The sequence below is a fragment of the Nannobrachium achirus genome (genome assembly GCF_963921795.1).
Source record: "Nannobrachium achirus genome assembly, chromosome: 6".
NCBI lineage: Eukaryota > Metazoa > Chordata > Actinopteri > Myctophiformes > Myctophidae > Nannobrachium > Nannobrachium achirus.
In genome coordinates, this window is record NC_137815.1 from 19,325,664 (window position 1) to 19,349,736 (window position 24,073).

Below are 24,073 nucleotides of genomic sequence, written 5' to 3' on the forward strand. Positions count from 1 at the left end.
GAAAAAGGCTACAGACACACGCACAGCCACTCTATGGAGCGGTTTACCATCGCTCAAAAATATAGTCTACATAGGGTACATAAAACAAAACCAGTGGTGTAAAGCAGTGGTTCTTCTCAACCTGTGGGTTGGGACCCCAGGGAGGTCCCCAAATTATTGATGATTAACTTAATGTCTAACATTGTTTTGTCACTCAACAGTAAACAAACCAACATAACGTTTAAGTGTATAGAGGGTTTATGCACATTTTTAAAATGACATTTTAAGGACTTTTAAAATGACAAAGGACCTCTAAAATGACAAATTAAACATGGGCCAAATTGTCAAATTAGAGGCAGAAATTGTGAAAATAGCCCATCTACATGCTCACAACGCCTCGCAACGCGAGGCGTTGTGAGCATGTAGATCGGCTATTTTCACAATAGAACCGTGTTATACAAAATGTAATGCCTCAACTCTTAGTGCTCGTCAGAGTGGGGGGTTCCCCAGTTCAAATATGATTATTTTGGAGGTCACAGCCTGAAAAGGTTGAAGAAAAACACAGTTTTATAATTGTTAGGTTTTCTTTTGACAGACTGACCCGGTGTAGAACATGCACTGCTGCACGCAGGTTCCTCCCCGGCTGTAGTTCTTGCAGGACAGACACTGGTCCGGTCCAGGACCCCAGCAGCCATCAGAGGAGCATAGCGGGTCACACACATGACCGTCTGCAACTACACACAGCATGACACCAATGCTGATGAGGAATGATGACTTACAGTTGAACAGCCTGAGTTATACATACTGTAGTTTTGCGGTGAGTGGCAACTCACCGAAAAGAGCGGATCTACAAAAGCTCTCAATGTGTACAAGCATGTATTCGGCCGAGAATATTTCCATTTGGACAGATTGAAAAAACGTTTGACCACTTAAACCCCCCTATTCTGGGGGGAACATTCACCAAAAACGTTGTGACGCTTGTAAGCTTTTAGAGCTGCTGTTTTTGATGACGAGACTTGGTATAGATTGAAAAAGATCACATCAAGTACAGTACGACTCAGGTCCAAGTCTAGAGGGTGTAAGTGGTTAAACCGAAGCGATATTGATGAACTGAATTCCAAACATGATCAAAGTACTCTGCTGCACCCCTTTTATTTTCTATTTTCTTATTTTACTGTTTTTGAAATGTATCAATAGTAAAGTGGGCTTGCATCACAGCACCCACTTTGAGAAAGGGTTGGGTTTTGGCACTGTTTTACTGAGGTTAAGGTTAGGAATAAGGTTAGGTTTGGGCATAGCGTAGTTTACTGAGGTTACGTTTAGGAATACCAGAGAGTGTTCAGATTTCACCAGATTTGCGCCCCCCAGGGCAACTGTGTTTGGTATTCGTGAGTCTAGCCATATGTCAGTTGCTTTTAACCTGACTTACCACATTCGCTATGTGGACGATTCTCCTTGACATCGGTGTTCTTCTGACGTCGCTGAGGGCGGGAGCTGCCGCTAAAGATGCGCGTCCAGTTAACGGTGTCGTGGTAGCACAGCAGTTTGTTTCCAGAGACATAGATGTTGCCATCGTTGATTCTGCGTAGCGATCGTAGCCCCAGGGAGGTGAGGGATGGGATCTTCACCACCAGCAGAGAGTAACCCCTGAAGACGCAGGGAGTGAGTGAGTAGTGGCATTAAAAGTTTCAGTTTTCGATTAAATGAAAGAAGCTTATTCTCTTACAGGGACATGCTGGGCCGCTGATTCAGCCCGGGAAAAAGAGTTGGATAGGCCCTCATTGCGCGCTATAGAGAGAGATCTCGCGCTATAGAGAGAGATCTCTCTCTATAGCGCTGCTGCTACTCAAAGATTTGTGACAAAGTGACAAGCCAGTGGGCCAATTACATGAGTTACAGTATATTTTGTCGTTGTCGGGTGGAAACCATGTCCAAAACCGTTTGTTTTGTATTTATAAGTATAATAATAGTGAAAATATTATAATAGTATAATAATAGTGAAAACAGCCGATCTACAAGGACACAACGCCTTGCACCGCGAGGCGTTGTGTGCTTGTAGATCTGCTGTTTTCACTACTTTTGTGCGTTGTCCCGCTTTTCCCAATGGCCAGCACGTCCCTGGGTTATACTAAAAGCAAGAGTGATTGTGTCCAACCATGTTTAAAATATAACCAATTAACCCAGTGTTTACTCAGATCACTATCAGTCACAGCTAGATAGGCTACATACCATACATACCATTTACATGAGAGAAAACCCACCACCAACGTTTGAGTCATTATACCCCAGCACTTAAAGGGATAGCACATTCAGCAACAATGGACAATTGTCATTCAGCAAAATTGTTCTGTATGAAACTTCCCCAGAGTGAAAACACATGACTGTACCTTTTAGAGCTCACTCCTCTACATGGGATCAAACAGAGACAGAGAGAGGACACATGTTAAGGACTATGGGACAGACAGGGATGATGACATATGTGACATGGACATCTGGTCCAGTGGTTCTCAAGGTGGGGTCCGGGGACCACCAGGAAAACATGTTTTAACTCGACAGACCAGGGTTCCCCAATAGGCGGCCCGCGGGCCATTTGCGGCCCGCGGGGGGCTACTGTCTGGCCCACACCAACCCCAGTAATAATGGTGGTATAAGAGCAGCAACAACACTAGTATATCGTCGTTGTCGGGTAGAAATCTCGTATCTCCAAATTTGTACGCTCTTTCCCAAATCATACAAGGCCGCACAAAAGTAGTGAAAACTGCAGATCTACAAGCACACAATGCCTCGCGGTGCGAGGCGTTGTGTGCTTGTAGATCGGCTGTTTTCACTAGTTTATTTTTTTTTTAAATGATAAATGCAAAACGAACGGTTTTGGACACAAGATTTTCACCCGACAACAACGATATCTGAACTGTCGCTGGACTAGCGGGAACGCCGCCGTCGCCCCCTGCAATGTTGTGGCCCTCGGCTTGGTACCCTAGACATAATTCGGCCCGTGGGGAAAACTAATTGGTGAACCCTGCGATAGACGATATAAGCATACAATGCCACGTGCTGTGAGCTTGTAGATATACTATTTTTAATTATTTTTATTTTTATTTTTTAACAGCACAAATCATCTCTCTGGCACAAAATCTTCTTCAGATGGGGAACCACGGGCAAATACATTAATTTGGGGGTCGTTATGAAGACGTTTGAGAGCCACTGATCTACTGTAGTTCTGGTCAACAATGTGGTTAAGATGAGGTGTCATGAGATGCAGTGAAGGGAAACACATTAAAATTATATTTTAAAAAAAAAACTAAAACCAAATAAGCGCTGCCGCTCACCTATAAAGTGTTCTGCCTTGAATTGTTTGCAGGTTGGAGAAGACGGACAGATCAGACATGTTCTCAGGCCATGACTGGATGCTGAGAATATCTGCAAAAAGACATGTCCAATTTATCCAGCTTGTTCTGATCGAAATACAGTAACACTATGAGTACTGATGTCATAAGGACTCAAGAAGTACATATCTAAAACATCTACTTATGAAGTTGTATGTATAAAATAAAATGGCAAACGGCACACACACGCACACACGCACGCACGCACGCACGCACACACACACACACACACACACACACACACACACACACACACACACACACACACACACACACACACACACACACGCACACACGCACGCACACACACACACACACACAAACACACACACACACACACACACATACATACATACAAACATACATAGACACGGGAGTCGCTCTCTATTCCGACATGTCGTCACTCCGAAATTGACTTCTTATTGTCGGAGTGGCGACACTTCCATAGGGGTTAAGTTTAGGGTAAGGGTTAGAGATAGGGTTAGTGTCGGAATGGAGACATGTCAGAAAGGAGACATGTCGGAGTGACACACACACCTGTAATCTCCCGCACAGTGTTGAAGATTTTCAGCTTCTCTGGATCCAGGGCCGGAATTTTGTTGTATGCATCTCTATAGATTTTGAAAGTAACAATTAACAGACTTTCAGACAAAAAAAAAACAAACAAACAAAAAAAACAGTCAAACATTTGCCGGAGACAATAAACATTTAGGGCTGTCACGATTACTACATTTTACAAGACGATTATTTGTCACTCAAATAATTGCGATTAACGATTTAATTGTGTTTTTGTCATCGACAATTACATTTCTGTTTGGCTTTTAGGCTTTGAAGTTGCACAATGGTAGATATGAAACATAAACTAAATATACAAAGAAATTACTGACATATTTGACAACTTAAAAAAGAACATCTCATGCGACACGTTGTGAGCTTGTAGATCTGCTATTTCCACTATTTTTGACTTTCTTTTTTTAAATATATGAACATTTTTCAACATGGAAACGATTATGACGATTATGAAAAATAATCACGATTATGTAAAAGAAGTCACGATTAGACGATTACGTCATAATTGTGACAGCCCTATAAACATTGTTTAGAACAGTAAAGCCGGTAGGTCGCTCACCCTTTGATCCCAGTGACCAGGAAGTGCAGGCTCCCCTGGATCTTGGTGCAGTTGATGAAGCTGTCGATGTTGCGGGCATCAATAGTCTGTCTGTTGGGGGTCCCTGTGCCACGGCAGGCTGGGAGGGGGAGGAGAGGAGGAATGAGAAGGGGTGGTCGGCCTTATACGTCACAGGGTCATGATAACTATGACTACAACTTTCCATTCACTTTTTAGCCATTATTCTATCGATTACTTTTTCGATTCATTGAATTGTATTTTAATAATCAATGTAAAAAATATATTGTCGTTGTCGGGTGAAAACCGTGTATGTCCAAAACCGTTTGTTTTGCATTTATCGTTTTAAAAATGATTTAAACTAGTGAAAACAGCCGACCTACAGGCACACAACGACTCGCACCGCGAGGCGTTGTGTGCTTGTAGATATGCTGTTTTCACTATTTTTGTGCGACGGCCTTGTATGATGAAGCAGGGCATTACTTACAAACGTACAAATTTGAAACTTGGAGATACGAGGTTTCCACCCGACAACGACGATATATATCATCAAACCGATGCACACAAATTCAAATAGATTTTTTTTTTCATAATTTTTTAGATCTGCAAGTTTTGCAGTTTTGTTTTGGGTCGGAAAAAAGTTTCAAAATGACAATACCAAAATTGATAATATTTTATTAAGATAGATTTTTGTTTCATAATCAATTAAATCGATGAGTATTAAAGAGGAGAACCACCCTTATGTCATTAATATACCTTTGAGTTGTTGGAAGGGGGGGGGGACTTTTTTCTTATTTCCACATAACAACTCAAAGGTATATTACTGACATAGTTGAATGTTGAAAATGAGTGGTTCTCCCCTTTAATTTAACTATTGCATCCCTAAACCACACTGAATCTCAAAACGACTGAATTCCTTGGGAGTACCTTTTGGACAGAGCCCCCCGCAGGGCTCACATCTTTTCACTCCTTTCCTCTCCACCTCCTTCTTATCGGAAGGGCAGCTCCTCACACACGAGCTGCCGTCCACCACAAAGTTAGCTGTGAAAGGGCGAGACGGAAGGAGAAAAGAAAAAAAAATAGCAGGGTTTTTAATTCAACTCTTTAGTCCAGGGTTCCCACACATCTTTACCAATTGATTTCCAAAACATTTCCAAAACCTTTCCAGAATATTTAACCCGATTTCCTGGACTATATAACAATAATTCAGCTCAATAACAGGTCGCTTACTCCTATGCGCAATGCCCAAAGACAGGTAGTGTATGCCAGTGATTCCCAGTTGCGAGGCGTTGTGAGCATGTAGATCTGCTATTTTCACAATTTCTGCCTCTAATATTTGACAATTTGGCCAATGTTTAATTTGTCATTTCAGAGGTATTAACAAAATCAATAACCAAAGACAATGCATAGCTATTTCTTCCAGGACCTTCCAGGACCCTTGATCAAATCCAAAACTTTTCCAGTACTGGAAACATATTTTTCTAATTTCAAAATATTTCCAGGAATTTCATGACCGTGGGTAGTGGGTACCCTGGAAGCCTCATTTGTACGGATGCGACCCATGTGAGGTGTCATGGCAACGGGGACTCACCAGGGCACTGGGTCACGCAGATGGAGCCATACTGGTACTTGGCGCTGGGGTTGGGCTCCAGCTTGAAAGTGTGCTTGTTGTAGATGAGGGTCTGAGGACACTGAGGCACGCAGGAGCCCGAGTTGTTGAAGTTCCTGCAAGCCTGCTCAAAGAATACCACACAGTAGATATGTTATCGCTCTGTTTCTTTGTAGTCAGGGACCCACAAGCCCAAAAGCTCAAGGAATAGGGTTTGACCTGTGATGTCTTGCCGTACTTTTTATTTCTGTTTTATCTATTAGGTTGGTCATTAAGGTCCACAGAATGAGAGGCCTGCTCTGCTCTTCTGAATCCATTTCAAGCATTTGTTTTGCATGTTAAACATTCCTTGAGCTACATTTCGACCCCAGAAAATGGTGAAAAGTGATGAGTAATCAAAAGAAAGTTTAAAAAAGGTGATGACTCATCACTTTTCACTGTTTTCTGGGGCTGAAAGTTTGCCCAAGGAATGTTTTTGATGCAAAACAACTGCTTAGAATGGATTCAGAATCACAAAGAACCCTAGTTTGACCCCTCACATGCTACTTAAAGCAGATAATACTTTTCTCAGACTGTGTAGTGGAGTCAATGGGACAGTGAATATACAAATGTCCATAACTTTTTTTCGCGATGTTTCCGGCAGAGCAGGCCTCTCATTCTGTGGACCTTAATGACCAACCTAATAGATAAAACAGAAATAAAAAGTACGGCAAGACATCACAGGTCATCTCACATCCTGTAGGGGTGGGTCCCTGGCTATTGTATGAGTTTTATGCTTTTATGATTTTATTATTTTATCATTTTATCATTTTATCATTTTAGATATCGGCTACTCACAAAGCAGTCTGTATCCAATGGTCCAGTGCAGCCTCCTGCACACTCTATGTGACAACACTCGCTGGGGCTTCCTCCAAAGCAGCGTCCGTTGCACTGAGGAGCGCACACGGTCTTGGTCACTACGGGAAAGGGGGAGAGTGTTAAGACTCGGCAGGTGGACACAGTGGCTCAGGGATAGAGAAAGAGTTCCCAAGTTCGATCCCGGGCTCCCCCAATGTTTGTGTCAAAGAGTCCTTGAGCAAGACTCTGAACCCCTAGATGCTCCCGGTGAGCAGGTTGGTGCCATGCGCTTGTAGATCTAATATTTTCGAAAAATCTTGAAAATTTGTGCAAATCTTTGAATATACATTTTTTTAAAGCGAACATTTTGTAAACTCAATTCTTTGCTTCTGGGGGGTTCTTGGAACAAAATATTTTGAGATGGGGGGTCCGCGGTTGAATACATATAATTCTAGGGGCCCTTGATATTAAAAGGTTTGAGTACACCTGATATAGAAACATACGCTTTTCAGAAAACCATAAGGATTTAGAAGACATTTTGTAGAATAAGTGTTAAGGGGATGTGTGGATGTGTGACTTACAGGTCTGGCACGCGCCACTCTCTGGCCCCCAACACGGAACACCCTTGCACATCTCATGACAAGGCTCTGAAAATGAACCATCATTAATATCTCTGAATATATTTCCATGCTTATTATTATATTATTAAGTCTGAAATGTACACAGTAAAGTCTGCAGTGTTAATGTAACCCTTAGTTTAGAAATGGACGGGTCCATTTTACTATGTAACACACTGTTTCCCAAACAGTGGGACTCTGAACCCGTACTGTAGGTCGTGTCCAAAGTTTTAAAAAGTTTAAACAAAAAAAGCTTTTCATCAATTAAAAACTATTCCAACATTTTTCAAAAGTATTTGATAAATGAAATAAAATAAATACAATAATTCCATGAACACATTTAATAAAAGTTTAAGAAATAGTGAAAATAGCCGATCTACACTTCACAACGTGGCGCGAAAGCGCCATTTTGTGAGCTCGTAGATCTGCTATTTTCACTGGTTTGGGTCCTGGACGGACATCTAAATTCTCCTTTGGGTCTTGAGCTAAAAGGTTTGGGAACCACTGGTGTAATATACACAGACGTGGATATCGTCACTGTCGGGCACAAACCTTGTATCTCCAAGTTTAAAATGTGTATGTTTTTTCGTAAAGTAAAGCCCTGCTTGATCACAGAAGACTGTCGTACAAAACGAGTGAATCGCGAGGCGTTGTGTGCTCGACTATTTTTACTAGTTTTGATCGTTTTTTAAAATGACAAATACAAAACAAATGGTTTTGGACATACAAGGTTTCCACCCGACAACGAGGATATTATACAATGTCTCGTTACTATGACGCCTGCACTCACCCTGAGGTCCGTTCTCATTGATGATAACCTCTGAGGAGCCGTCCTTCACGATGTCCAGCCAGTTGACCTGAGGGCCGTAACTCAGGAACTTATTCTGGATGATCTGGACCCCTCCCTCCAGGATCTCTGTATAGAACATAACACATGTACACTAGGGCATTAACGGAAATGTCGACAAGTCGACTCAGTCGACTTCATTACACAAGTCGACTCCCAACAGAGAGGGTCGGGAAAAGAAATCATTTGTATCCTTTGTATCATTATTTTTGCTCCATGTGTGCGTCTGTACAGCATTCAAATAGTAGGATTGCTTATGGTCAAGGACGGAATGATCCACTATTACAGTGCTACATTACATTTGGTATGATATGGTTCTATTGTGAAAATAGCAGATTGTGAAAATAGCAGATCTACATGCTATTGTGAAAATAGCAGATCTACAGTGCATGCTCACCACGCCTCGCGATGCGAGGCGTTGTGAGCATGTAGATTGGCTATTTTCACAATTTCTGCCTATCTATATTTGACAATTTGGACAATGTTTAATTTGTCATTTTAGAGGTATTAAAAAGTCCTTAAATTGGCACTTTAGAAATGTGAAGATACCCTCTATATACTTAAACTTTATATTGGTTTGTTTACAGTTGAGTGAGAAAACAATGTTTCACTGCACATTAAGTTAATCATCTGGGGACCCCCCAAAATAATTGGTGGGTCGTGTATGATGTGATGACGTCATCAAACGATAAAGTCGACTTCAACTCAACTTTTTACTGAGTCGAGTCGCCTTGCAAAAATCACAAGTCGTTAATGCCCTAATATATACATTACAATATATACACTACACACGCACACGCACGCACACACACACACACACACACACACACACACACACACACACACACACACACACACACACACACACACACACACACACACACACACACACACACACACAGTTTTAGCAATGTATTCATGACCAAGGAGAGCATACAGGACACAGATGTTAAAGCTACAGTTATAAAGTTACATTGATTAAAATCGAGGCACATGTCTTCATGATACAATAAGCGTTATAACTCAGTACTCTATGGCAGTGGTTAGTGGTCATGATACCAATAAAAACACTGATAGTCATTGGCTCATGGAGTCATTCTTTCAGAACGCAGCAGTGTCCAACCAGCTTAACTTCAGATTTTAAAAGCCGCCCAGTGTGAGTCCACAAGGCCATAATCTGAATATACGAGGCGGCAGTGGCTCAGGGGTAGAGTTGTCGTCTTAGAACACGAAGGGTTCCCGAAGGGTGCCCAGTTCGATCCCGGGCTACACCAGAGTTAGTGTCCGAAGAGTCCTTGAGCAAGACTGTGAACCCCAATTGCTCCCGGTGTGGTAAGCAGGTTGGTGCATTGCATGGTTTCCTCTGCCATTGGTGTATGCAGCCCATTCTCACCCCCCTCTGCTTCACCCTCCCGACACGTTTCTTCCCAACTCTCTTTCTGCTTCACCCGTGCAACGCTTTGGAACGTTTACAGCGTCTACGGTCAGATGAGAACGGAACGAGAACGGAGAGTCTTAGTACGCATGCGCCTACATGTGTTTACTGGAATATTTTCCAGTCACAGGGAATCGAACCCGGGTCTGATTTCTTGCTGTCATCATGCTCTACCGACTGAGCTAAGGAGACAACTGGGAAATTCCTTTTTTTTTTGTGCTTTTATCTTTGACAACGTGGATTATAACGTAGTCCCTTCTTTGAGCCACATTCGGACGCGGAAGCAGTCCCCTGGTCAAAATGTACTATTCTGTCCATAACGGCACGTAATTCGGTAACGCCGCTGAGTCGGCTCATGTGCCGTTCGCACCGTTCGCCACGGCGACTCGGTCGCTACTGCTCCCTCGGCGGCTGCTCCCGGGGCTCATCGGTGCCTGAGACGGCGCGGCTCCGTCGTTTATAGTGGCGTGAACGGTAACGTTGGGTGGCTGGTAAACCCTTCATAGCGGTATCGAATCTCGCTTCGGGAACAACTTTTTTTTTCTTTCTTCTTAGACCACTGGCCATACCCAATTCTTCCAACCCTTGACACAGTAGGCATTCCCAATGCGTCCCATCGTCCGACGCAGTACAGTACTTGACAAGGTGTCGGTTGTATGACGCTTTAAAGGTGAGAATATGTTGGTGTATGAATGTGTGTGTGAATGGGTGAATGTAATAATGCACAATCTCTGTAAAACGCCTTGGATAAAGGCGCTATATAAATGCAGCATTTACCATAAGACTCCCAACAAATAATATACTGTACTGGGGTGTGTTTGAATCAACAGTAAGAGAATGTTGAGCTACCTGTCCCCATGTCATACTTTCACCCATGCCCTCATTCGTCCAAGTATACTAATCTTTTGGATTAAACAGTCCCACCTATAGAATATAGCTCCCCAGCCCCCAGGCACCACTGGAATGTTTAATGTCTGGCCCTCAGATAAAACACCCAGTACACACGGTAGCTACAATCTGATCTTGATGGTTATTAATACATTTTTCTTCCCAATAAACCATAAAGAGGTTGGCATAGTTTAGTGCAAATGCCATGCCCATTGGCAATACCCTGCTATTGGATACCATAAGAAGTGAGAAAGCAGTTTGGTGTGCGTGTTGTTTTCAACTCATATCTTACTCGATCAGCTAAAACACACCAGAACAAATAATCTGCTAATCTAACCCTAACCCAAATTATTAGGGTTAGATTAGAGTTGATTATTTGTTCTGGTGTGTTTTAGCTAAGTAAGATATGAGTTGAAAAGGAGAATTGACCACATAGCCCATTGGTTCTCAAAGTGGGTCCTTGAGGGACAAATAGTTTGCACCTATAGTTCTTTACTATGTAGAAGTGGTTATTGGTTATTGTTCATAAAGGTATAGGTATAGGCTATCTCTAATGCAGACGCTTCTCATTTTTACAATGGTTCAGCTCCTGAATACAAAGTAAAGTAAAGTAAAGTAAAGCCCTGCTTCATCATAGAAGACCGTCACTCAAAACTAGTGAAAATAGCAGATCTACAAGCACACAATGCCTCGCACCCCCTTTTTGGGGGCGCTAGCTCGTCTTTATCTGGTGTTGTTGGTGTTACTACCATGATGTTTTCAAATGTTTCTCAAACTATACACGCATAACTAAAATATGACGCTCGAATGACTCTGAGTCTGTGCTAGTGTGTTTCTGTTATGTTTGCAATGGGACTACAGTTCCGTGCAGCTGTGACTACTTCCGAGTATCCTCGCCGTTCAGGAGCTGTCGTTCAAGACTCTATAGCATTCAGAGATTGTGGAATAGTTGTCTGGCTACACAAGACTATGTTACAGTTAATCAATCACAAAAAGACACAGGAGAAGACCCAGGTACTTCCCATCATCTACATCCATTCAAGGACATTGTGTGACTACCTCCCGATGACAGGTGTGTGGGTGAGGCGGCCCTGTGAGGGTGTGGCAACACCAACAGCCACCCCAACGGCAGCATAGTGCTCGTTCCATTCTCCCACATAAGAAAAACACCCTCACACATTCCATTAGGTGGGGGGGGGGGCTGAAATGTTGAAAACATGCCAATGAAAACTAGACTACGCTACAAGGCAAAATCTTATTTTACTGTGTATGAAAACATTTTGTATTTGTGCCTGCCAATTTTCATTTCCATCCTGTCTATGAAGGAAGACAACTAAGCGTGTCGTGTGTGTGTGTGTGTGTGTGTGTGTGTGTGTGTGTGTGTGTGTGTGTGTGTGTGTGTGTGTGTGTGTGTGTGTGTGTGTGTGTGCGTTTACCTAGGCTACTTTTGGGGACATCTATCAGGATACACACCAGTTGATAGGGGACAGCTTGACAATCGGGGACAAAATGTACCGTCCCCGATTGGAAATCCTTAAATTTCATTATATTCTTGTTCTACATGCTCTAAAAGGGCTTCTCTCTTAAAATTACGAATGTCCCCAAATGTGACCATTTTTGAGGATTTGTGTATGTTATGTGTGTATAACACCACCACCCCCCACTCCCCCCCACCGAAGGAGTGTGTGCTCTACATTGCCCCCTACTGAAAGTGTGAAATATTGCAACTACATGATGATTTCCGGGTGACTTTTGGGGACATTTTTTCACACTTACACAGCTAATTGTAGCATTGTTAGCTCTTTGGATGCTTGTACTTCCCTGTACATTACCATATTATGTTGTTGTCCTCATCCTGTGTCACTAGCTGATTATTGCATCCAATAACAATTGTAGACTAGACAATCTGGAGTTACTGTTAGCATTACAAACTAACAATAGCAATATTTACATTGAATTAGCTAGCCACCAACTTTTGGGGACATTTTTCATAATACACTTGCAGAGCTAGTTGTAGTTCTTTGTGGATACTTCATCCTTGTACAAATATAATTCTCAGCTCAAACTAAATCAAAATAAATCAAAATCAGGGAAAGCATATGTAACGACGGGGCGCCGTTACTAAAACTAATTCATATTCGAACACAGTTCTGCATAGGTATTGTAATGGTTTAAGAAAGACACAGAATGTAACAAAGGCATTTAATGAAGGTCAGGGGGGGTTTGAAATGTTTGGTGAACTGTATGTGGATTTCACTCTGAATGTGTAGACTTGCTGGTCCCATTGTACACCTACAAATGAAAAGATAAAGCACATTAGTTCTGGGAGTCAACAGTAGTAGTATACTTTGAATTGACAAGTAGAATGGCAAGCTGTGATGTGTAAACTTACCTTTGTCTGTTCTCCTCCTCCCAGGGTGGTGTTCGGGCAAAAGAGTTCCCTCCGGGAACATGCACCCTATTTATAGTCCTGGGAGGGTGAAGCCAAGTGGGAAGTGGATAGAGGGGAGATTGAGAATGATTCTAATGCATTTACTAATGTATGGTGGGTGTATATATATTAGTGGGCATAGCGGTAACTAGAAATATGAATTAAAGGAGCATATCCCGGTGCTAGTGTTTTAGGTACATTTGTATTGTGTTTTATGGGGGGGGTGAATGTATTGGATACCTGGGAAATGGTATGGGCCAGTTAGGGACTAGGGGCCCACCATATAAAAAGGAGTCAGTCTGTGTGCTTCTGATGAGATGACAGGTACAGAGGAGACTGTCAGAAAAAGTTGAAAAAAGTTTGTAAAAAAAGGAAATAAACATGATTGAAGGTCGCCACTGGACTGGACTCCATTGATTTGCTGCCTTGCCCGCTCGGCAATCTTTACAGCATATATGCGCCAGCAAACTGTTTTTGTTACATTTGCCAGTAAATTGGGCCCAGCTGTGTAGGCATTTAGCAGATGCTCTTTATGAATGCTGGGGCAATACATCATATTATACACACAACAATAGTCATCATAATCATACATAAGTTAAGAACCTAACAGTAGGAAATCTATATTATACTATATAGTGCTAAGTTTACATGAAATGATATATGTTTACATAATCTGCTATTAAATAAAAATGCTATAAGAAATGCATAAGCTGAGCCTTTGCATACGCCTGTAGGAGGTCAATGCTAGGACAACTGCTATGAGCTAAGATTGGGAGTGAATCTGCAGTTCTTATTGCAATGGGAAGTGCATTCCATAATTTTGGGGCCAGAAGAAAGAAGAGATTTGGGCATGATCTCACATCTATCATGCAGCATTACAACACAGTCATAATCCTATCAAACTATCTCAAAACCAACAGGCTCTAATAACCATGGATCACATAATTATGACAAGGCACATGGCCATGTTACACATTAGTTCCGTGGAGTGGTTGACTTTCGAGCTCTGGTAGAGCAACTATACAAGCCTGTAGGTTGGTCGTTTCTGTCAGGATGTGGTTTCCAAGTAGGACCCAAATGCAAGGAAGTTCAAAGAAAAAGGAAATCCTTTATTAAGCAAAGGTTCAAAGGAGAACAGACAAAAACCGACTAGGACTAAACACACGACAATAATCCAACAAAGAACACAACCAAACACAGGACTTAAATAGGCACAAGATAACGGGACACAGGTGAACTGAAAATCAAATCAACACAAGGATTGGCTGGGGAAAGCAAGACACAGGTGAAAACAGGAACCATAAATCAGCAAGACTAGACAAGGCAGCTAAACAACTACAAGGCAAGACAGGAACACTAAAGCATAACTTCAAAATAAAATCCAAGAACACAAAGCATAGTAGCATACTACAGAAAAGGAAAAACAACCAAAGCAGCACATGGACAGCAGATCCTGACAATACCCCTCACCGAAGGGGCGGATCCACAGACGCCCTAAAAAACAACAAACAGGAGAGGATACAGCAGAGGGGCCAGGTCAAAACAATTGGAATAGAACAAGGATCCAGGGGCTGGGGGCTAGGGCATGGTGGAGAGGGGCTGGAGAAGACTGACTAGTACAGAACAGAACACCAGCGAGGTAAGGTGACAAGAAACAGGCAGGAAAGAGACAAGACAGGGAACCAAGAACTCACTCCAACTGATCAGTGCTGCTCATAGGTGGGATGTGGCCGGCTAATTGTAGTAGAGCTCCCTGCCCTCTTTGACTACAAAGTCAGACCAATCCCTACATCCGCCATTGATTGAAGTGATTACATCAAACATTCTGAGGTATCCTTACGAGTCAGAAGGATAAAGAGTCAGTGATCATCCAGGGTCATTGACCCCACTCCCAAGTGCATATCATTTGGTCCGACATAGTACCAACAGTCCGGCACACAATAGCTTGACACCCTACTTCAAACCATATCCTAACCCTGACCACACATGAAACCCCCAGGTGAATCTTAACCAGCCATATGAGTCTTAAACATGTCAGAGCCACCTGAAATGTCCCCAAATTGGAATAAGTGAGCACACTCCGGTTCACGTAATTTTCAATTAAATTTGAACTCAAATGGCTTTATTGGCATGACAAAACCTATGTTTACATTGCCAAAGCTTAAGTGGAATTATATATCATCCAAACAAAGTGTATACGTACAATTGAAAGTCAGATAATAACGGCCAGACTACCACTAAAATGTCCCCAAAGTGGTTATGAGCAAACATACATACACTCAAATATGCACCCTTCTCCCCACTAAACTGTCATTGTCAAATGTTCAGTCTAGATTTTGCTCTGAGTTAACTTTAAATGAACATGGAATTCAGTGCACATTATGGTTTGAGGCTATACAATTAGGATGAGAATGTTGATCTTGTGGTTCTCAGATTAGGTTTTCTGAGTTGGGCCTTCAAGATGGTGTTAGGAGTTAGACCTCTAATACCCTCCTGCTTGTCAGATTCTCAAACTTCCAAGTGTCGTACGAGAACAGCGAACACATCGCCGTGTAGGTCTCGGAGAGCCAAACGCAGTCATGTGAATAACTTTGCTCAACACCCTTGTGTTCCCGAGTAATCGCGCGTTGATCATTGGAAAAGGTTGAAATAAATGGGTGGCAGTACCGAGAGAACCATGAGGCAGTCAGCGGGGACACACATATCGCCGCGTTCAGCTTGATGAGCTGAGTCGGAATCTGGTCTCCGTTTCACCAACACGTTTCTGGGAGCCTAACCCTAACCCTAGCCTAACCCTAGCCATTATAGGGTTAGCGTTAGCATATTCCCAATGTCGGAGAGCGATGGGAGCACCACCGTTGGAATCGGGGCGGAAAACCAACTGGGGATGTGTATCTTCTGTTGTCTTTTAATAATAGCCAATATGTCGTTTTAGGGGCCTTTTATGGCCTTTTAGCCAAATTTGGCGGCCATTTTGAACCTTTTGCCGACCTCGGAGAGCGACGGGAGTGGCACCGTTGGATTCTGCGCGAAAAACCAAGTGGGAAAACATTCTTGTCGTTTTGAAAGAAAACATTTTTTTTGGTGACCTCCAGTCTTTTCCGTGACCTTTGGGAGTTAACGGTGTCCGGAAAAATCGAGACCAGCGCCATTGGACTTGGCCTACCTCGAATATGGAAGGAGAGTTGGAACGGATTGTTAAAAAAATGTCTAAAGGAGAGAGAGAGAGAGAGAGAGAGAGAGAGAGAGAGAGAGAGAGAGAGAGAGATGCATGACATTGGATAAATAACTGTATGTGAAGTTGCCATTTCCGATCTGTGTCATTTCAAGAAAAAAATCTGATTTGCTTAAATCAGTCTGAATGCACACAGGTCACATGGAATCCGATTTTTTCAAAAGTGTCCTGGGTCACTTCAGGAGGTAGTCTGAGATCGGATATAGATCGGATCTGAGCCGATATGACCGCAGTCTGATTGTCACGGCCACATGAAGTGACCCAGGTCGTATATCAAACTGTCAAAACGTCACTCGCAGCGCGATCCAGACACCACGTGACAGCGCGACTCTTTTCATTTCCAGTCTGTGTTTAGCCTAAAATAACTAAATGAAAGCAAGAAAGAAAAAAAGGGAGAAACAATTAAACATAGGCTACGATTAAATAATAATATATAACGCCACTCAGGGACGTGCACACATACACTAAAGGGGGCTTCAGCCCCAAGCTACCCCTTTTCCCGTTTGTAAAACACCTGCCCTTTCCAGACCACGAATGCAGGATATATGGTGAAAGAAATGCAAATTCCAGTCCTGTTGGGTTGTGCCCCGTAAATAGTTTTTCTGCAAACCGTCAACACGTGTCAGCCCAATGCGTTGAGAGCTTCTAGATCTGCAGTGGCCCCTGCCCCACTATAACACTCTCTGCACGTCCCTGGTGCCACCGTGCCACTCTCTTGGTCCGTACTGTGTCGCAGAAGTTTAATTGAGGGCTAAATCGTCTAGTATAAGAATTTTGGTCTAAACATAATTAAACTGTCCAAGCGATATCGTCAGGGAGGTGTCTCTGTAGCCTATATGTTACAACAGTCAGTCAGTCAGTCAGTCGCAGTCAGTCATTATGATACCGTCTGTTTATAGCGAAAATATTAATAATTCAGCAGTGTAATATAACATATAACATCAGCGTCTTCTCTCAGTCAGTAAATCCCTTATATCCATGCAAGTCAAACCGCTGGGATACCGTCATTTGTTTATTTTTAGAACACAGTTCTTATTTGACTCGTTATGAAAAAGGTATGCTATATTGTATTGGAATTCGGAAGGGAGTGGGGGGGAAATGTAAGGAGCATATGAAATGATCGACGTCAGACGCCAGTGCTTCTGTCACTTTGGGGGATGCGATACCTCTGTACAAATGAACATCTCAAAAAGACTAAATATATGGAAACTATTAATGCCATTTACGGAATGGTAGATAATCTCGAATTGTTGTTGGTTACCACGGCAACCAAAGCAGATAGTGTAGCTTGGAGGGGAGTTGTTAAAAATAGTCTGAATGCACAGATCCGATCTGGGTCACTTGCAAGCGGTAGTGTGAATGTATGGGCCACATGAGCAAGAAATCCGATCTGAATCGGATTTGACTGAATGTGACTGCAGTGTGAAGACGGTCTTTGACCAGGCCATCCCAGGAGGGCTCAGTTAGGGCCGTGCCTTTCTGAAGCAGGTGCATAGTGTATCTCTGGTCTGACTTTCTAAGGCCAGGTTTACACTGGCAGACTGAATGTGGCCTGAATCTGATCTGTGCCAGATCAGATCAGATCTACAAGCTCCAATGAGTCACAATGTGACCCATGTGGAGCTGGGCCTTTCTGTGTGGAGTTTGCATGTTCTCCCCGTGTCCCCTAGGGTAGATACCCTCACAAAAACATGCAGTAATCTTGGGCTCTAAACTGCCTCCCCCTGGAAAGCCGGCGCCTGATGGAGGGGACAGGAACTGGTTGGAATAATGTGTTCCTTCCACGCACTACGTGTCAGGTGAAAAGAAGGCAGCTTGGACTCCTCATGCATTGAAGGAAGCAGGAGGTCAGTCCGCTGCCTCCCCAGGTTGGCAGAGTGAGTGCAGAGCCCAGGATCACATTAGGCAATTGGCACTGGGTGAATGGGTTACAAAATCGTGGGTAAAAAAAAGCAGTTGAGACTGCCATGATCCAAAAGCTTTTGAGAAGTGCCACAGATTTGTTTTTCTTTGCTACTAGTTGTATTCTACCCATAAGCCTAATTTGCTTTTCCTTGTAGCCTACAATAACTATAAGTGACACTTCAACCCCTCCCCCATTAAAATGTCCCCAAACAGGCATAAGTGAACACACTCGTGTACACTGAATTTCCAATTCAAGATCAATTCAAAGGGCTTTATTTGGATGAGAAAACATGTTTAGCAAATGTCCATGTACAGTACATACATTCAAAAGTATAATTGACAGCCGGATAATGCTGACCTCTCCTCCAGGGTTGTCAACATTGGACTGTCAGAATCCAGGAGATTTATTTTTTGGGGGGTGCGCGGAACTCCCCAACCAGGGTCTGGGGGGTGCTCTCCCCAAAACGTATTAATAGATATATTTTCCTGTGTTCTGTTGAATTTTGTGCATGTTTGATACATTTATCAGGATTACTTTACTAGCTTTCAGCCTAAAATGCCAAATGTTGGTGTACAGATTTGATGACTGCAGCAAAGTAAGACATCTTTAATAATGATGTCTCATCTGTAAGTCATTACTTAAGTGAATATCTGTATGATCTTGCATGCATTGCCCCCACCCCTAAAGCGGGGGGTCTGGGGGTCCTCCCCCAGAAAATCTTTAACATAGTAGATTTAATCTCCTGTGTTGTGGTGAATTTTGTGCATGTTTGATACTTTTATCAGGCTTGCTTTACTAGCATGGGTACAATTTCAGCCTAAAATGCCAAATGTAGGTGTACAGATTTGATGACTGAAGCAAGGGACATCTTTAATAATGACTTCTCATCTTTAAGTCATTACTTAAGTGAATATCTGTATGATCTTTCTTGCATGCATTGCCCCCACCCCTAAAGCGGGGGGTCTGGGGGTCCTCCCCCAGAAAAAAAATTAACATAGTAGATGTCATTTACTGTGTTCTGGTGCATTTTGGGAGTTTGATACAAAATCCAGGAGAAATCCAGGAGATTTGCCAATCCAGGAGCATGCCAGGAGATGGGGTCAAAATCCAGGAGACTCCTGGGAAATCCAGGAGAGTTGACAAGCCTGCGTCTCCTCCCTGCCTCAGAAACTACCACTAAGATGTCCCCAATCTGGCATGAGTGTCACACATACACTAAAGTATTGTGTGTGTGTGTCCCCAATTGGTCTATGTGAACAGGTGATACAACTGTGTGTTAATATCACCCATCCCCCTCTGCTTGTGTCCCCAATTGGAACCAATTCAACACACCTGCACTCATTTTGGTGCCTTCTCACGGAGGAGCACAGTGCAGCAGTGTGCTTACTATAGAGGCTACAGAAGATGATAACTTTGGTAAGTGACAATAGCTTCTTAAATTTTCTGATTAGTCATTGTAAGATAATAGAGCATAATATCATGTTTATGCAATACATTTTTACTAGATGGATTTAATGGATTATTGGCTCTAGTGTTTCCAAGCTATGTGTTTGCCATTGGCTAGCTTAGCTAGCTTGCCTAGAAGACTAGTAGGCCTGAGCTAGATTCAACACTAGAATAATTCAATTGAAATAAAATATATTATAGCTTTAGTTATTTGAAAGTTATTTCAATCATGTTCTGTTAGTTATACTGTTCATTATGACTTAAGACATTTCTAACATAAAACATTGGGCTACTCAAAATGCCTCTGTTTACATGGGACTCTATGGGCTGGCAAGTAGTCAGTCAATTATTAGTTTCTAGTTCTGGCTAGTAGAGAAGATAACTTTTAGTGCAGTTTTTGGAATCTCGGTGTGCATGCATCAAAAGTGAGTTTACTGCAAATGTCTTGATTTTAATTACAGATTTGCATCATATTTGTGCTGAACCATTTTTGTTAGTATTGATGCCTTTATTGGTGTTTGGTGCAAATTGGTATTAAAATGTGAACTATAGATACTGATTATTTAAAGGCATCAGATATAATGTAAATCAGAAACCTAACCAATGTAGCATACTTAAAGGGGAATTCCACCCATTTCAATATTTTACTGTCATTAATATATCTTAGATGTGTGGAAAGAAAACAGTTTCCCCTTCTGTGGGGGGAACCATATAGATGTATGAACAAAAGAAATCATTACAGTGTTGAAACACAACTTGATGATGTGAAGTGCAACAGAAATGTTTTTTCTTTGCTACTAGTTGTATTTCAACCCCTCCCCCATTAAAATGTCCCCAAACAGGCATAAGTGAACACACTCGTGTACACTCAATTTCCAATTCAAGTTCAATTCGATGAACTATTATGATGAGAAAACATGTTTAGCAAATGTCCATGTACAGTACATACATTCAAAAGTATAATTGACAGCCGGATAATGCTGACCTCTCCTCCCTGCCTCAAAAACTACCACTAAGATGTCCCCAATCTGGCATGAGTGTCACACATACACTAAAGTATAGTGTGTGTGTGTGTGTGTCCCCAATTGGTCTATGTGAACAGAACCTTTTGAAGCTACAAGGTTTGGGACTAATTGGGGTATAACACAATCATGATATAAAACATGATATTGAACACACCTGTGACACGTCCAATTATTAGTTTCTATTGTTCTGCCCAGTAGAGAAGATAACTTTTAGTGCAGTTTTTGGAATCTTGGTGTGCTTACATCAAAAGTGAGTTTACTGCAAATGTCTTTACTTTAATTACAGATTTTCATATTTGTGCTGAACCATTTTTGGTAGTATTGATGTAGGCCTTTATTGGTGTTTGGTGCAAATTAGTATTAAAATGTGAACTATAGATACTGATTATTTAAAGGCATCAGATATAATGTAAATCAGAAACATAACCAATGTAGCATACTTAAAGGGAAATTCCACCCATTTGGATGTATGGAAAAAAATCAGAACTTGATGTCATCAAGATGTGTTTATCACCATGTTGTTGTTTTTTCCTTTATACCGCTTTTTTCCAAATGGACCCGTGAGGGTTCGTTTGTTTGCATTTGTACGCTCTCAGAAGAAAATGGTAAATGTGTGGAATTCCCCTTTACGAATATAGAAAGCACTTGGGGCTTGGGTAATGGGTATTAGTATTTTTGGTTGTAAAAGTCTAACTTATTGTTACTGCACTTGCAGACCGATGTCTGACTCATCTGGACCATCAAGTAGGGGTATCTTCACCTCTACTTTTTACAGTTGCTCAAAGGTGAAGGATGGCACGCATGCCACAGAGGTCACTCAGGTATGTGCTAGTGGAAAGCTGTCCTCAATCTTAACTTTGTCTCAGTGGTTTGGAATTGACAGTGTTGGGCAAGGTGAGTGTGGCGCAACCATAGTTGCTGACAATTGAAAAGTTTAATTTTATATATGGTGTGGGTGTGAGGGTTTCCCATGTGTTTATTTGTGTTTTTAAAAAGGGTATTTTGTGTTGGGTTGAGTAACAGCTTCAGTTAACGATCAGTCTAAGCGTGTGGTCTTTCCCTATCGTGCAGACCCCGGCCTCCCGCAGCCTGTGTGGGACCAGGAGCAGCGTGAGCTCCAGCGTGACCCACAGACCCAAGAGGGTACGCAAGCCGCCCAACATCTATGGAGACTATGATGACCCCCCGAGGAGCAGGAAGCAGAGGAAGATCACTGCCACCAGGGGCAAGGCAGGGGGGAGAGGCGTGGCGGCTTGCCAACACAGGTAGGGACCGTCAATTTTTTTTTTTTTTTTTTTTAATATAATTTTTAACCCACGATTTTGTAACCCATTTTTCACCCGGTGTCAATTACCTAATGTGATCCTGGGCTCTGCACACCCCCCACCAACCTGGGGAGGCAGTGGACTGGCCTCATGCTCCTTCAATGCATGAGGAGTCCAAGCTGCCTTCTTTTCACCTGACCTGGGGGAGTTTCACTGGTTGGACGTATCGCGTGGAGGGATCACGTTGTTTGTTCCTGTCCCCTCCATCAGGCGCCCTGGCTGGCCATGGGGATGCAGTTTAGAGCCCAGGATTACCGGTCACATTCAAAATAATATTTGAGATAGGGATGTCCCTATTTCATGTCAGATTCGATACCCGATACCACAATTTCTGGGTTAGCCGATGCCAAATACCAGCAAAAGAAGAGCATTTTATTTACCTGCCATAGTGTCAACAGAAGAAGAGCAAATTATATAATTTATCCGTATTTGCAAACATACCAGTCTAACCAGCAATGCGACACAGAAGTAAAGTGGCCGACAGACTTGACACTATGGCAGGTAAATAAAATGTTGGGGCATGTGGATTTTGCTTTGGAGTTGCCCAAGTGCATTATTTGAGTTAGGTGTCTTTCAAAATAAGATATTAATCTATTTTGAAAGACACCTAACTCAAATAATGCACTTGGGCAACTCCAAACAAAATCCACATGCCCCAACATTTTATTTACCTGCCATAGTGTCAAGTCTGTCGGCCACTTTACTTCTGTGTCGCATTGCTGGTTAGACTGGTATGTTTGCAAATACGGATATGTAGATTACCTTTTTAAGTAGGCTATATATAATACATGCGGTTTTGACCATAATGCAATAATGCATTATTGTAGTTATTGTTTGGATGAGTGGTAGTACCGTGTGGTCATATTGTTGTAACTTCATTTAATTTCTTGAACAGCTCCAAAGACCGGAACGCAATTGGACGGGAGCCCGAAAAACAAAACGACGATGACATCGATCCACCTCCTGATGAGGGAGGGGAGGAGCTGGACATCCCTAACGGCGCCGGAGCCACTTCCGCCCCCGTTGCTCTGGAAACGCATGCCGTCGTCGATGGCGCAGCAAGTGAAGCCGAAGAACGGGAAGCAGAAGTCCGGGAGGCCGGGGCGAGCCGACACGCTGAAGTGGAAGCTCCTCCCCCTCTCTGCGAGGTCGCACGCCAGGAAGAGTCCTGTACTGTTACCCCCGCCCAGCATCGCCATGACGTTGACCCCAACTCTGTGAGCGGAATGCCCGAAAGTCATGAGGAAAACCACCGTTCTGCTGAACCCGGAAATATACCTAGTCACCCCGGGGAAGCCCGAAATGACCATGGTCTCTCCAATGAACCCCGAAATGACCCCGGTCTCCCCAGGGACCCGCAAAATGACCCCAGTCTCCCCAGGAAAGCCTTAAATGACCTTGGTCTCCCCAGGAAAGCCCAAAATGACCCCGGTCTCCCAGGCGAATCTCAAAATGACCCCGGTCACCCCATTGAACTGCAAAATGACCCCACTTTCCACGATGAAGCTGGAAATGATCCCAGTCTTTCCAGTGAAGCCCAAAATGACTCCGGTCTCCGCCACGAGGACAGCGACAGCGCGAGTGTCCCGGCACGCGTCAGGATGGAAGAAAGAGTTATCCACTAGATCTACTTAAAAATACACGGCAGCAGATGGGAAGAGTTCATCTCCGCAGGTGCACGAACAACTCTTAAAGAGGCAAGGTGGAACATGCCACTGATCTTACCTTTCACAGAAGATGTGAAGAAAATGAACTTGACCATGGAAAACAACCAATTGATTTACAAGAGAATGCTCTCTCTCACACCTTCCCCACAAAATTATGCTGCCCTTGCTCGAGTTACTCTTGCTCTAACAATTACTTTCAACAGAAGAAGAGAAGGGGAGGTTTCTCAAATGACACTGTCTGGGTTCAGGTCAAGGAACATGTCAGAGTTGCATGAAGACTTAGCGATATGCTTGACGCCATTTGAGAGGAAGAT

The 24,073-nt window shown here is 42.8% G+C and overlaps 1 protein-coding gene across 1 annotated transcript in view; it reads right to left on the reverse strand.

The window, feature by feature from the left end:
* Window positions 1-24,073, reverse strand: part of erbb3a (erb-b2 receptor tyrosine kinase 3a) — a gene marked incomplete at both ends in the record, with an annotated part of 57,989 nt that overhangs the window by 12,135 nt on the left and 21,781 nt on the right. The window contains 11 exons of the mRNA XM_080728004.1: window positions 581-713; window positions 1,409-1,626; window positions 2,367-2,384; window positions 3,309-3,399; window positions 3,903-3,976; window positions 4,495-4,612; window positions 5,419-5,532; window positions 6,083-6,224; window positions 6,938-7,056; window positions 7,519-7,584; window positions 8,345-8,470. Of these exons, the coding sequence (XP_080584130.1) occupies window positions 581-713; window positions 1,409-1,626; window positions 2,367-2,384; window positions 3,309-3,399; window positions 3,903-3,976; window positions 4,495-4,612; window positions 5,419-5,532; window positions 6,083-6,224; window positions 6,938-7,056; window positions 7,519-7,584; window positions 8,345-8,470 (1,219 nt within the window). The remainder of the gene's footprint in view (window positions 1-580; window positions 714-1,408; window positions 1,627-2,366; window positions 2,385-3,308; window positions 3,400-3,902; window positions 3,977-4,494; window positions 4,613-5,418; window positions 5,533-6,082; window positions 6,225-6,937; window positions 7,057-7,518; window positions 7,585-8,344; window positions 8,471-24,073) is intronic.